The sequence below is a fragment of the Phallusia mammillata genome, chromosome 4, assembly GCF_965637545.1.
Source record: "Phallusia mammillata chromosome 4, kaPhaMamm4.hap1.1, whole genome shotgun sequence".
In the NCBI taxonomy this organism is placed as follows: Eukaryota; Metazoa; Chordata; class Ascidiacea; order Phlebobranchia; family Ascidiidae; genus Phallusia; species Phallusia mammillata.
In genome coordinates, this window is record NC_137255.1 from 17,602,038 (window position 1) to 17,614,569 (window position 12,532).

Consider the following 12,532-nt stretch of genomic DNA (forward strand, 5'->3'; position numbering starts at 1 on the left):
ACAGTATGTGAAAAGAAACACCGTTTGTTTTAACTGGTGAATTCAACCACCTAATGAGTCTCGTAATTGTATTCCAACTTTCATCTGCTGGGCAATGAACAACCAACTGCCACACGAATCTCGTTCAAGAACTTTGACCCGTGTTTCCATTTTACACACCAAAATATTATCGCGGGGTAAAGATAAGCGTCCCTGTATGACAAAAACGGGGAACTAAATGATTGGTCCGAGGACCGAAGAAACCACACAAAAAAAAACTAAAACATTTGTACCCGTTGGATTAAAAAAACAAACATTTGTACTGGTAGTAAGTCGAAAATCACCAAGCAAGGCGCAAACGTGAGGAGTATAATAATATTCGGGCGAGATGAAGTCAAATGGGTCCCACAGTAACAAGAAGCCCAACATGGATTGCACACAAAGCATTGGATACAAACTTACCATGATTGCTGGAAGGTAAATACAGCAGCATAGCATGGCGACTATTTTCGAGCATCAGCAACATCTTAAAAACTATGAGCAGGCCGCTTTTCTATCACTGGTATTGTTAACCGCAGTGAGCAAAATAAACGATGTGGCATTTGAGTACCATAAATTATTATATGGCGCTTGGTAATTATATTTACGATAAATCCTCTTCTATAGTGTCGGGTTTTGGGACTAAAACAAGTCGCCGTTTGGCTTCACTGAAAATTCCGTCCCCAACAGCCAAAGCCGGCGGCACAGAGCTTTCTGCTTCGTCATCAACTCGCCCGTCAGCTGTCACAAGATTGTCGACAGAGGGCGCTCTCATCGACCTTTCTCTGAAAGATTACGTTAAATACGTTTGACTTTGACCACATATTGTTTTTTAACAATAGTTTTTTACTTCAACACGTCTCTGAACAAAAGTACATACATTTTGATTATTTATTAAGGTCACGATATTGATAGTCCAAAAGAGATAAATGCTACACAATCACTAGTATGTACAGGTTATAGGCGCACTGTCACATTCATATGCCAAAAGGGACAAACTAACACATAGTACGTATATAAGTGACCGGATTCAGGTTTTACCTTGCTGGAGTGGTAAGGCTCACATTTGGCGCGGTCGACGGACCCTCACTTTTTCTTTTCTTTCGCGGTGGCACCTTTTCGCCACGACAGGGAGGCTCGTCTTTTTCTAGGGGTTTTACGTGCGACACAAGAATGGTTTTGTTGCCTCTTTGCTCAAACGGATCAACCACTGATAGCTTCGGAACAGTGAGAGGGACGCAAGAGGCCTGTGCTACGTCGTCGTGAATGAACTTGCACGCTTGTCCAACTATAACGATGCTGTTGAATATCTTGACCAGGATTAATCTGAGGGCATACGAGGTTGAACTTGGATCATAACATCACATCGGTTAGTCTATTTACAGAATTACTTTTGGTATTAAAATGGTATAAGCGGGTATTAGCGAGGTAATGTAGTACATTGAATGTGCCATTATCACCAATTATTATCGGACTGTAAACTAGGGGTTAAATTTAATAATACACTTGGAATATTGAAAGAACAGGACAGCGTCTACCGATAATTTGAACCCTGCAAGACACGCATTGTGCTGGTGATTTAATCTGAAACCGTGATCGGAAAATAAGGACATCGTTTCGATGTGAGGGGTATAAAGTATGCTGGCACTTATTTGGAGAAAAGAAGATAATATACTCACGCTAAATAACCGATAGCGATAACCAGAATTCCTGTTGCACCGTGGAAGTCGATTGAAATCCTCGTGACGTGAAAAATCTAACAATAAGGTAAACAGAATTAAGTCCAAAAATCATGTACAATTTCACAACCATGTATCAGCGAAAACACGGTCTGTAGTTCGAGACCTGGTGTTCAAGGGTTTCATTTCAAGTTGAGTCAAGTTACTGCAAGTTTTGGTCATTTACGCTTAAGCATTCGTTGGCGTTGTTCACAAACCACCGACGATGAATGGTTTGAGCAAAACGCGCAAAAAGAGATTGTTCGAAAACGAATCTATGCATCGTAAAATCGACATTGGCTAAATCGAGGAACATAACTCCAATCAAATCGGGAAATTTAAAACTGCGACTAAAACTGGCGTGTATTTTAACCACTGGTAAAAGTTCAGTAACAAACGGCGTTGAACTCACCAGCACGGCCAAGGGCAGTGGAATAAAACCTAGGCGTCTTGATACGAGGTCACAGTGATCAGAAATTGATCCTACTTGACGACTTGTCGCCACGTCGTAAGCAAATGTTGCTCGGTATTCCTTGTACGACTCGATAGGAATGTGATTGAACTTGAGGACAAACGCGTGTTTGAACCAATCAACTGTAAGCAATGGCTATTGGTAACGAAAATAAAAAGATGGTACTGAAAGTCAAGAAATCCATTATTTTTGAGTTAGATATTTTTTTAACTTATGGTATGGTAACTGGTTACCTCCTTTACTTACCCACATATTCAGATGCTATGAGCGCAAATATGTTTGGCAAAAGTTCCATAAAATGTTCATAGTTCCATGCATACTGTTGCATGTTGCGAAGCAGCACAATAAACATCAACGCAAAATAGTGAAATCGCTCCCGTATGTCTGAACAAGAGATCTAAAGAACAGGAATTAAATTGTAGTTTCTACACCTATGTGGCATATATAACAGTGAGCCCACCTGAAAAAGATTGTTTTTGTCAAACTTTTTGAACACTGTTCCTTTGATTTCAACAAAGTTATTGGCCATCATTATTGTGAGTAGCACTTTGTTGTGAGAATTAAAAGCAACATTTAAAGTTGTGGCTTGAAACAAGACCAGTATGGCATGCATGACTTACAAGGAATTGGGTTAAGAAAACCAATACTGTTTATATTGAAAAGTTTGTCACCAGCATTACATATTTTCCAAAAAAACTCTTTACAATATTGGGACAAGGCATGTTTATACCAACCTATCAATACAGAGAAATAACACAAATAAAGGATACAAACATAGATAACAGCAAGTATCAAATGCAGCAACAATTTACAACTTTCCTTGATGCTTGGACCAGACTCTGTGGCAGTGAGAAATAATGCATCTAAAATATCTTGTCCAAATGAAGAAAATAATCTATCAGCTACCTAAAAATAAAAATCACAATGTATTGAAATGTTTTAAAACCCAGAATACACACACTTTTACTTTAGGTCAAAAATTTAATGCATTAAAAATGGACGAAGGTTACCTCCAGCATGTTGTAAATGATGTACAGTTTCATTAAAGTTTGTGCTCGCACCAGGTGGTATATAAAAGAAGTGTCAATATATGACATAACATAGGCACAAGATATAAAAATTATTCCTTTTAACAAATCACATTTTTGAGCTGGATCAAGAACAGACCGCCTGTTTAATACAAGTGATTTAGCTTTTAGATCTCTAAACATACTAATAAACGTAAACAGATGTTTCTACCTTCTTAGCCAACAACAAGGAGCTGAAAGAAGGCGTATAAGTGCAAATAGAATTCGCAAAGGTAAGAATGTGAATACATATAAAAACACATCCAAACAAAGAAAAAGACCATATATCATCATCTGAACAACAAAAGTTAATTAACCAGATGTAAAACTATTAAAATTTTTAATGAAATCTTTTTTATTTAACTTTGATTTACTAAATGCTTTACGGCAGTGGTTCTTAACCGGGGTTCGACGAAGGTCTTTTTGAAATATAATGCAAATACTCGTTTTTGGTCAAACTTTAGGGTCTATAGTCCCTAAAAAATGCCATTTCTATTTGCCAAATATCAAAACGCTGGAAGGTTATACTAAGGCAGGGGTGCACAACCTGCCGCCATACGGCTGCATGCCGCCGAGGTGTCGAGTTTGTGCGGTCGTGAACATGTTTATTAAAATATATGTACAGGAGGCCATGACGTAAATAAAAAAACTCTTTTGCTAAATATTTTGAATTTTAACCTGTTCTAAACAGTTTTTGTGGTACTAAAAAGAGTATTACCAGCCTAATAAACATACGCGCCAGACTCTTTGTACGCCTATTGTGTGCAAACAATGCGAAAAAAAACAGGTACCACAAGCATCACAATATAGATTATGACATCATAAACACTTAAGACTGATCTCCACGCTGTGTAGCTCAATCTGTGCACCAAGTTTGAAATTAATCAAGGCTTTTGGAGCGATATTAGATGGTATATATATATGATATAAACAAAGTATTCCAAAAAAAGAGCAGTGTTCGCGTTGTTCGCAAGCAGAAAAACAACGAAATTTTGTTGGCAGCTATTACTTCTGCTTTTTCATGTTTGTGTACAGATGCTCAAAAAACAGTGTCTTATTTTGGTAAAAACTAAAAATTGCCGGAATTAAAGCAATCCCGAAACAAGTTGCTTGTATAATGCTAGAATTTAACAAAATTACAAACAGTAACCGTTGCCACTACGTTTAAACAAAAACTAATTACGAATCACCAACCAAAATGGGTTAAAAACCTAGGGTGTAACTTTGGGGTTCGACCAGAGGCTGAAGAATATCGTAGGGGTTCGGCCGTAACAAAAAGGTTAAGAACCACTGCTTTACGGTAATCAACATTTGTAACATAATTTTAAGTTTTGCTATATGCCCTACCTTTTCAATTTCCCTTGGTTGCTTGAGAAAAGTATAGACCCTTTCCCTTCTCTCAGTGTATCTTTCATTGTTTTCATCCATAAAGTACCCATGGGTAAGTTCTTGTGTGAAGTATTTACGAAATGAAATACCTGTAATTTTGAAGTACACTAAATGTTTTTGGAATATTTATTGATTATTGTTTTATTTTTTTAGAAAAGTATAATCAGGCAAATGTTTCTGCCCAACATTATGTACAAATGGTCAAATGTAAAATGAATTAAAATAAGTAACTCTTCTTGGTATGTGCAAAAAAACAGTAACAATCAAATCAACCATATACGTACCAGTTTTTTTGTTCGCGCTCTTGATAGTCATTTTGGATTGGTTCAGTTTATTGCAACGTCGAAGTGTTTCACGTTTGTTTCTCTTACCTTTACAGTGAAAACCAGCATGGAGTCATAACAACTAATCTTTAAACAAAACAACAAGAAACTTTTCCATTCGCTCAAAAACAAACTTGTTTCTGTGCATGTTGTTGATATTGTTTCATCAAAGTTAAAACACAACGGTTCAAACAGTGCTGCATGGCACCGATTGATGTCACAAACTTAGGTATGCATTTTAAACTGTTGTGTTTAAAAATAACAAAGGATTTAAATAAAGATAAATAAAATACATCTAATATTCCTAATATGTTTTTAATGCGGATTTAAACAAACCGGATAAAAAAATATAAATACTGAATACGTGACGCAACACATTTTCCCACACGGGTATTTCCCTGTCATAAAAACTGGTACCAAGTTAAACCAAAGTCTTCAAATATTTTTTACTGATAGTTCTCTTTCAAAACACAGCGTTTAATGAAGTTTAATAAAATTGCACTAAAAAACAACGTAATTTAATGCAATTAAAATTATTAAGCATAATGAGTTGGTTACCTGCATCAACCCTTAAAATCTGTTTAACATTAATTTATGTTTATCACGAGCTCGTTTACGTTATAATGTAAAATTCATTATTAGCTTAAATTACACATTGTTAACTCTCTTCTGTTCCAGTTGCATGGATAAGTTTGGTTAGTTTAAAATGTACATGATGGTGACTTCTGTCAACTCTTGTATTATACCCTCAAGTCAATGGTGTATAATATCTTTCATCTTTGTCCTTTTCTGCATTATAGTTGCTCTTTTAAAGAAAGGTGTACAAAGGTACATGTCTATTAGACTTATTTTTTTGTTTCTGTGTTTAAACATTAAATACTGTAGTTGACAAATCTAAATGCTTTTGTTTTGGCGATGATAAACTGATGTATGTGTTTTTTAGGCTGCAAGAGAACAGAGAAGAGCATCCCAACATAGCTAAAACTGTAAGCAGCAGGGTTTTTACTAAAATCATTGCTGACCTATGCTATATCAATTTAAGTTCTTATAGCCAAATACAAAGTCCAATACTTTATTAGTATAAGTAGTGTAGATCCTAATAACATTATTGTCTTGGAAAGCAAATATACACAAACACAAGACATTTAAAAACGTAGCTTTAAAAATGCAAAACATCTTGACTTGGTTTTTGCCCACAAACACTGTTATCATGCTGGCATCATTTGAACACTGTATTATAATCCTCACACAAATTTTGTTGCTTGTGAAATAATTTGTTTTGTTTTCTATAAATATTTCTGATTTAACCACCTGAGATATAATTATTACCCAAATAACATACCACCTATTTACTCAGTATTGTTTTTTAAGGAACAAGTTCGTGCGTCCAGACAATCACAAAAAAAGTCACGAAAGGAAATAAAAAGTACTCCTAAACTAAAACATGAACAGCAGACTTTGCAGGTTTATTCTAAATCTGGTACTATTTTTCATGACATATTCTGTGAGTGCCAACATTTGATAAACATCTATGTTACTCAGATTCCCACCTAAAAAAGGGGAAAAGGCACCGAAAAAGAAAGAAGCACCTGTTGTTTAAAGAAGATCATAACTGTAAGTACATGATTTTCAGACTTTTTTACATAGACTATCATTATTTCAAAAATATTCATAATGTAAACAACTAATCAGCATTTTGACCATTGTACTTTTGACGAAGTTATACTTGTGAGAGGAAGAAGTTACAATGAAGATGAGCATGGACTTGAATGGACTCAGGTAAGAAAAGCTCAAAAAGCTTAAATTTTGATCACTGTAATTTTAAACAAATGAATGTAGGTAACATCAAAAAAACACAAGCTTAAAACCAGCTCAAAATCACCTGATGACTTGAAGGATTTAAAAAAGTTACCCCAAACTGCAAAGGTAAAACTTTATTTTTTACAATGTCACCAAAGATTTCTTTTTTTGAAAGAAGCACAATTTGTGCTAGTTGTCTTCATTGGTGTAGTATAAAATGGTTAAAACAAAAGTATACACTTCAGAATTTAGTTATATGGTGTAAAAAATGTGACATTGTTTGTTAAAAGTAATGTGTTTAGTATTTTTATGTGATGGTCAGATCTTTCTGTAATTTACAAGATACAAACATCATTACCAATAGAAGCCTTTTGATAATTATGGGTCCCCTTCCCTGAAGGGGACACATATTGATTTTACTCAAATAGTTTTTGTTATTTTCTTTTTTTTCTTTTAATTTTTTTCTTACCAAAGTTTGTCCGACTCGTTTTTCCTTCAAATGTTTGATGGATTTGGATGAAATTCACACAGATGGTAGATATAGTTATGTAGATGTGCACCCCACTTTGTTTTTGTTGATAACCCCAGTATTTACCCTGCTAGCCCCATAAAATGGGTATTTTTCCCCCGAAGTTTGTCCGACTCGTTTGGCCATCAAATGTTTGATGGATGTGGCTGAAACTTATACAGATGGTAGATATAGTAATGTAGATGTGCATCCCACTTTGTTTGTACAGATAACCCTAGTATTTACCCCCGAGTTTGTAAACAATGTCAGAATTGGCTAAAATTGGGATAGCTTGTAAAGTATGCCATTTATAGGTGTCGATTGTTGCGTTCAACCCTGTAGCCCTAACATTTACCCCACAAGCCCCCAAAGTGTAAAACGTATTTGTATGTTACTGGGCACCACAAAAGAAAGATTTCTGTGGCGCAATAGTGTTACAAGGGCAACCAGTTGTATGTTACTTGTTTATGACTTTGTGAGTAGCTTGGTGGACGTTTTTGCGTCATGGCAGTTAGACATCAGAAACATTAACGGTTGTTGTTGAAAACACATCTAGTGGTCGAAATTTTAAACTTTGGCAGATTATGCTGAAATTTTGCAGTACTATTGATTGAGTCATCGAGGTTTCATATTTTTTTAGTTTGTGTGTCGAACCCCATTAGTAACCCTACTAGCCCCCTAAAATGGGTCAGTTTTTTAAACAATATCAAAATTGGCTGAAATTTGGACAACTTGTAGAATTTACCATTCATAGGAGCTAATTGTTGTGTTTAACCTTGTAGCCCCAATTTCACCCCAATAGCTTCCTAAAATGGGTGAGTTTATTAAAGAGTGTCGGAATTGGCTAATATTTGGGTAGCATGTGGATTATGCTATTTATAGATTTCGATTGATGTGTTTTACCTTTTTACTCAACTAGTCCCCTAAGATAAGTGAATTTTTAAAAAAATTCCCGCTTACATGAATTTTGCAAAGTTCATTGAACTTACTATTTTAAGTCCTCAAATGTTGTGTTTTGCCCTGTAGCACTACAATTTAACCAACAAAATGAGTGACCCTTTTAACAATGTTCAAATTGAATGAAAATTGGTCAGCTTGTAGAATTTGCTATTCATAGGTGTCTTATTTTTGTCTACCCCATTATGCCACTATTAATTCCTTCTTTCCCCCCAAAAAAGAGTGTTAAAAAATGTTAAATAGGACACACTTCAAACAATATTTGGGGTGAGTCTGATTTGTGTAGTTTGTATTCTACATAGTGTTATTATTTAAGCCCAGTGCTGATCACTGTGTTTTGCCTTATAACACCCGACTATCCATGGTTATTTTTTGAAATGCATTATTTTCAACTTTGCATCTGTGGGGACCCATGCGTTTCTGCCTGCAGAAACAACTAAGGTTATAAAAGACAGTGGCTAATATGGGACCCAATAAATAAATAAGCATAGAAAATATGTTAATGTTTTAAGATAGGTTGTAGTGTATGTGCAATGACAAAATGTGCTAAGCTACCCTTCTAGTTTTAAAATTAAAATTACCAAGGTGAACAGGTAAATTTAACTACTATTCTGCCAACAGCTTTAGCCAACTCATGGATAAATTATTTGATGAATCTTTTAGCTCTGTGTCATATTGAATTTGCAGGAAAATGTCCTTAAAAAAGTAATAAGAGGCAGTGCTAATGGATCTGTTACTAATTTGCTGGAAAATGAAAGTAAAATCGAAAAGGTTTGTTTATTGGTAACATTTACGATTTGGTTGTGCTGTTAAGTTAAAATCTCCCAGCTATGCATTGGTATGTAAATTTGATGTAACATAACAACATACATAGGATATTTTCAACCAGAAAGAGATACTAGGTTCCATATCAAAGTATGAATTTTGTGGATACAAAAGAACGACGAGGAAGAAAAATAATAAACTTTGTGTTGTGTTCTGCAGGTTACAACACCAACTGTTTTAGAGCCACAAACCATTATGGATTCAAGGGGAAATTCAACTAAACATTGTGAGGAGAAACCAGGCAGTAAACAGACCCAGACAATGAAACCCGATCTATTGACTTTGAATACAATTGTTGGCGTTGAATCTGGCCGGTTATCAAGGACAAGCTCGGGATACATATCAGATACAGAACTTTCTGCAAGACAAGAAAACAGTTCGCCTTTACTGCAACTCAAAAAAAGGCAACACAAACCTAAACGTCCTTCAAGGATATTAGAAGGTCGTGTTGCAAATATTGACCACCACGAAGTGCAGGATCAGCCAATAGAGAGGGTAATACCAGTTGGGGCTGTCACACACAGAGAGAAGGTTGATGCCAGTGGTGCAAATATTGACTTTCATAACTGCAAAGTGAAAATTGGACGAGGTGCCCTGCCTGTTCCCACTACCATCTCAATAGACCGATGGAACAGACCTGAGGTCAGTGGCTGTTTGTTGCACTGTATTACCAACATATAACTTTGCCATGCAACATGTTTACCAGTTTTCTTGTCGCGCTGTTAGTTATCACTCATGTGTAGGTGTCATAAATTGAAAAATATATGTAGGTGCTTTGCGATGACGGCCTAATTATTACGCCCACTATACAATGTGAACCATCTGGATTGGTCTTCAAAGAACCTGTGCAATTTTCACTGCCCGTGAGCTACATGCCAAAGGAACAAGAAATTGAAGTCCAGGTCTGTCTGCTTGCTAACATAAGTTTTGGGAACTCATGTGACATGTACATTTTGATAATGTTTTAAGGTTGAAGTGAGTTTCGATAATGTGACGTGGGAAAAGCTGTGTGTTCGTCGCCTTTCCCCAGGAAGCAAGCGCGTCATAGAATTCCAAAGCGATCACTTCAGCAGGTGCAGTGCCGGATTAACCATTAGGCAAAGTAGGCACGTGCCTACAGGCCAGTCAAAAATCCAGGCCACTTTAAAATTAGTAGAAAGATTTGGCAACACGATAATTCTAATTATTTAGTTGGCAATCCTGATTTTCGGGCCACTTATAAAATGTGCCTACAGGCCAGCAGAACCTTAATCCGGCACTGAGCAGGTGGAGATTCTTGAAGTTAGAAATCGCTTTAAAAAGAGAATTATAAAAATAACTTCGTGCACAGATATCGAGCTCGTGCTTGCAACAGTGACGTTTCTCAGTTGCTGAAATACGTCACATCGGTCGGGTACGTCAAGCGTAACTGGTGGTGTTTGAACCCGGATCGGTATGACTTGGTGTGGTGCATTTGTGACGACGATCCGGAACTAAACGATCGAGTTTTCAAAGAAATGCAAAATGACGAAAACTATTGCTACGACAGAATTATTGATCCTGAGACCTTTTGTGTGGAGTATGTATGGCGCAAAAGTTGTTTAAAATGCCTTTGTATTGTAAAAGCGATTTTCATTTTTTAGAGGATGTTTGTCTAATCTAAACGTTACTTTAAACTGCAGGCTGATTTTTTAGCCGTGTGCTAAGAAAAGCAAATAAATTTAACATAGTACCTTTTCCGTCCCGGCGTTCGGCAATTTTGTCCTATAACAAAAATGCTCATTTGCTATTTTTAGATCTGGTAATGAACTGATTTTGAAACTGAATTGTGGCCAACTTTCAATCACTCCGACAAGAGAAAGAATCGCCATAAAAGCAGACGACTGGCATCACCAAGTTAGTCGTAAATGCAAGTTTATTCTTCGCAAGCGAACTCTGGAAGAAGAACACAAGCATTACACTCTCAACTGTTTAATCACGGTTAAATCTGCTGAAGGAAACAGAAAGACAAAGTTGGATGAATTTGCTACTTTAGAATGGAGTAAAGATGTGCAATTGAAGAAAACCAGTTCAGTAGGGGTCATGGTTAACGAAATGAACATGAACGTTGCTAGTGAAGCAGCTGGCTTTAACATTGCACAAACTCAAACTTCTGTTTCTAGTGGAGAACCGCATTTTCGTGTAAATCAACCAAGTGGCGAAACAACGCCGTTGACTGTTTCGTCTGCTTCGCCGTCAAATGAAAGTCAAGTGCAATCCCAATTCTTTGCTGCACGCACACCTAGTCAAATCGACCATATAGTACCAAACGGACTCTGTGACACGCCACCACGCAAAAGTCCTAAAAGAAACAAAACGACAAAAAAGAAGAAAAAAGCGGAACGTCAAGGTAAACAGCAAGACGACATGACGTCATCATCGTCATCATCACTACCGCTGGCTTCTGGTAGAAGGGGTGTCAAAAGTATTATTCCAAAGATTTTTCGACGGAGTAAGGGGACACGGGAGTCAGATCAGCAAATACCCCAGTAAAACAAGAAATATTTTTGTAAAACATCAAATGTGAAGATATAAACAGTTGTTCTCTTGATTTTGTTAACTTTTCGTATTGCTTATGGATGTTAATATGGGACAAAAGTTTCTGTTTTTGTGTGAAATTGATCTTGCATTTGACTGCTCATGCTCTTTCTCCTCATATGGATTTATTATTTCATGCTCCGCTGTAGCAAGTGAACTTTTAACTTGTTTGTATAGCTGAATAACGTTTTCAGAGCAAACAAACCATACAAAGCTTATAGTTCCAACGCTTCCCTGCGCCTGTTTGACCAAGAAAAGAAGCCCATAGTTCGCTCTATTCAATTAGGTGTATGAAAGTACATTAAAATATTACTTTGATCTTGCTTCGTTGTTTGTTTTGACCGTGTGTCCTTGTACATTTCTATGCAAGTTTTTTGTTTAACTCTTTGAAAGTTTTAAATATATTTCCCACAATCACAGTGCCGCTGTTAGTTTCTGTGCCACTTAAAAGTGTCATTAAAGAAAACTTGAAACCAATTGTTTTGTTTTTCAGTCCGTTTTGTGTACATTTCAGTGCGCTTTGTTTCAATTGTTTTTTTCCTACCAAATCAACATATTAGCTTGCGTGATGCCGACGAATGGCAAAAACTTCGTTTTAAGAAAAGTTCATTAAATATACGTCATATACCCTCCCAGTTAATTATCACTGTGATTATGATTGTTTTTACGTTGCGTTTTTTTACTGTACGGCGCTGTACATATTCCGCTAAGTTCTGATTGTTCTTCACGTTTCCGCTGTGCAAACATGCCAACCGTGCTTTAACCTGTTGGTTGCTATTGTGGTGCTACTGATTTATACATAGCCAATCCAAAGCGGTGTGTACGATAATGTTCCATAAAATTTGAGTTATTAGCTTGTCTTATACTATTATGTAGAAAATAAAGTCAAAACAGTATTT

At 36.3% G+C, this 12,532-nt stretch overlaps 2 protein-coding genes across 4 annotated transcripts; one reads left to right on the plus strand and one right to left on the minus strand.

The window, feature by feature from the left end:
• Positions 1-54: 54 nt before the first annotated feature.
• Positions 55-5,158, minus strand: LOC145224508 (transmembrane anterior posterior transformation protein 1 homolog). Of its 2 annotated transcripts, XM_080091024.1 has the most exons (11): positions 4,949-5,158; positions 4,623-4,753; positions 3,448-3,569; positions 3,219-3,378; positions 2,979-3,114; positions 2,669-2,823; positions 2,455-2,605; positions 2,149-2,330; positions 1,698-1,774; positions 1,060-1,344; positions 55-803 (listed from the first exon to the last, which is right to left on the minus strand). In XM_080091024.1, the coding sequence occupies exons 1-11, from the start codon at positions 4,977-4,979 to the stop codon at positions 623-625; spliced, it is 1,611 nt and encodes a 536-aa protein (XP_079947150.1). In that variant the 5' UTR covers positions 4,980-5,158; the 3' UTR covers positions 55-622. The 2 variants fall into 2 exon arrangements, with proteins under 2 accessions (XP_079947150.1, XP_079947151.1); XM_080091025.1 differs by lacking the exons at positions 3,219-3,378; positions 3,448-3,569 and having other exon boundaries at positions 4,949-5,157.
• A 514-nt stretch (positions 5,159-5,672) lies between these two features.
• On the plus strand, positions 5,673-12,509 carry LOC145223104 (uncharacterized). 2 transcript variants are annotated; one of them, XM_080089439.1, is made up of 12 exons: positions 5,673-5,815; positions 5,931-5,973; positions 6,359-6,467; positions 6,530-6,601; positions 6,708-6,766; positions 6,827-6,913; positions 8,940-9,023; positions 9,237-9,719; positions 9,848-9,979; positions 10,047-10,150; positions 10,408-10,635; positions 10,853-12,509. In XM_080089439.1, exons 1-12 carry the CDS (start codon positions 5,694-5,696, stop codon positions 11,586-11,588), a joined length of 2,259 nt encoding a protein of 752 aa, XP_079945565.1. In that variant the 5' UTR covers positions 5,673-5,693; the 3' UTR covers positions 11,589-12,509. The 2 variants fall into 2 exon arrangements, with proteins under 2 accessions (XP_079945565.1, XP_079945566.1); XM_080089440.1 differs by lacking the exon at positions 8,940-9,023.
• Positions 12,510-12,532: the final 23 nt, after the last annotated feature.

Bases quoted from the DNA above. Each gene is read 5' to 3' on its own strand.
- LOC145224508 (XM_080091024.1), bottom strand. From the start codon at position 4,979: ATGACTATCAAGAGCGCGAACAAAAAAACTG. The intron at 4,754-4,948 runs GTACGTATATGG...TCAAAATTACAG, and splicing joins GAGCGCGAACAAAAAAACTG to GTATTTCATTTCGTAAATAC. The intron at 804-1,059 runs GTAAAACCTGAA...GTAATCTTTCAG, and splicing joins AGCCTTACCACTCCAGCAAG to AGAAAGGTCGATGAGAGCGC.
- LOC145223104 (XM_080089439.1), top strand. From the start codon at position 5,694: ATGTACATGATGGTGACTTCTGTCAACTCTTGTATTATACCCTCAAGT. The intron at 9,024-9,236 runs GTTTGTTTATTG...TGTGTTCTGCAG, and splicing joins ATGAAAGTAAAATCGAAAAG to GTTACAACACCAACTGTTTT. The intron at 9,720-9,847 runs GTCAGTGGCTGT...AAATATATGTAG, and splicing joins ACCGATGGAACAGACCTGAG to GTGCTTTGCGATGACGGCCT.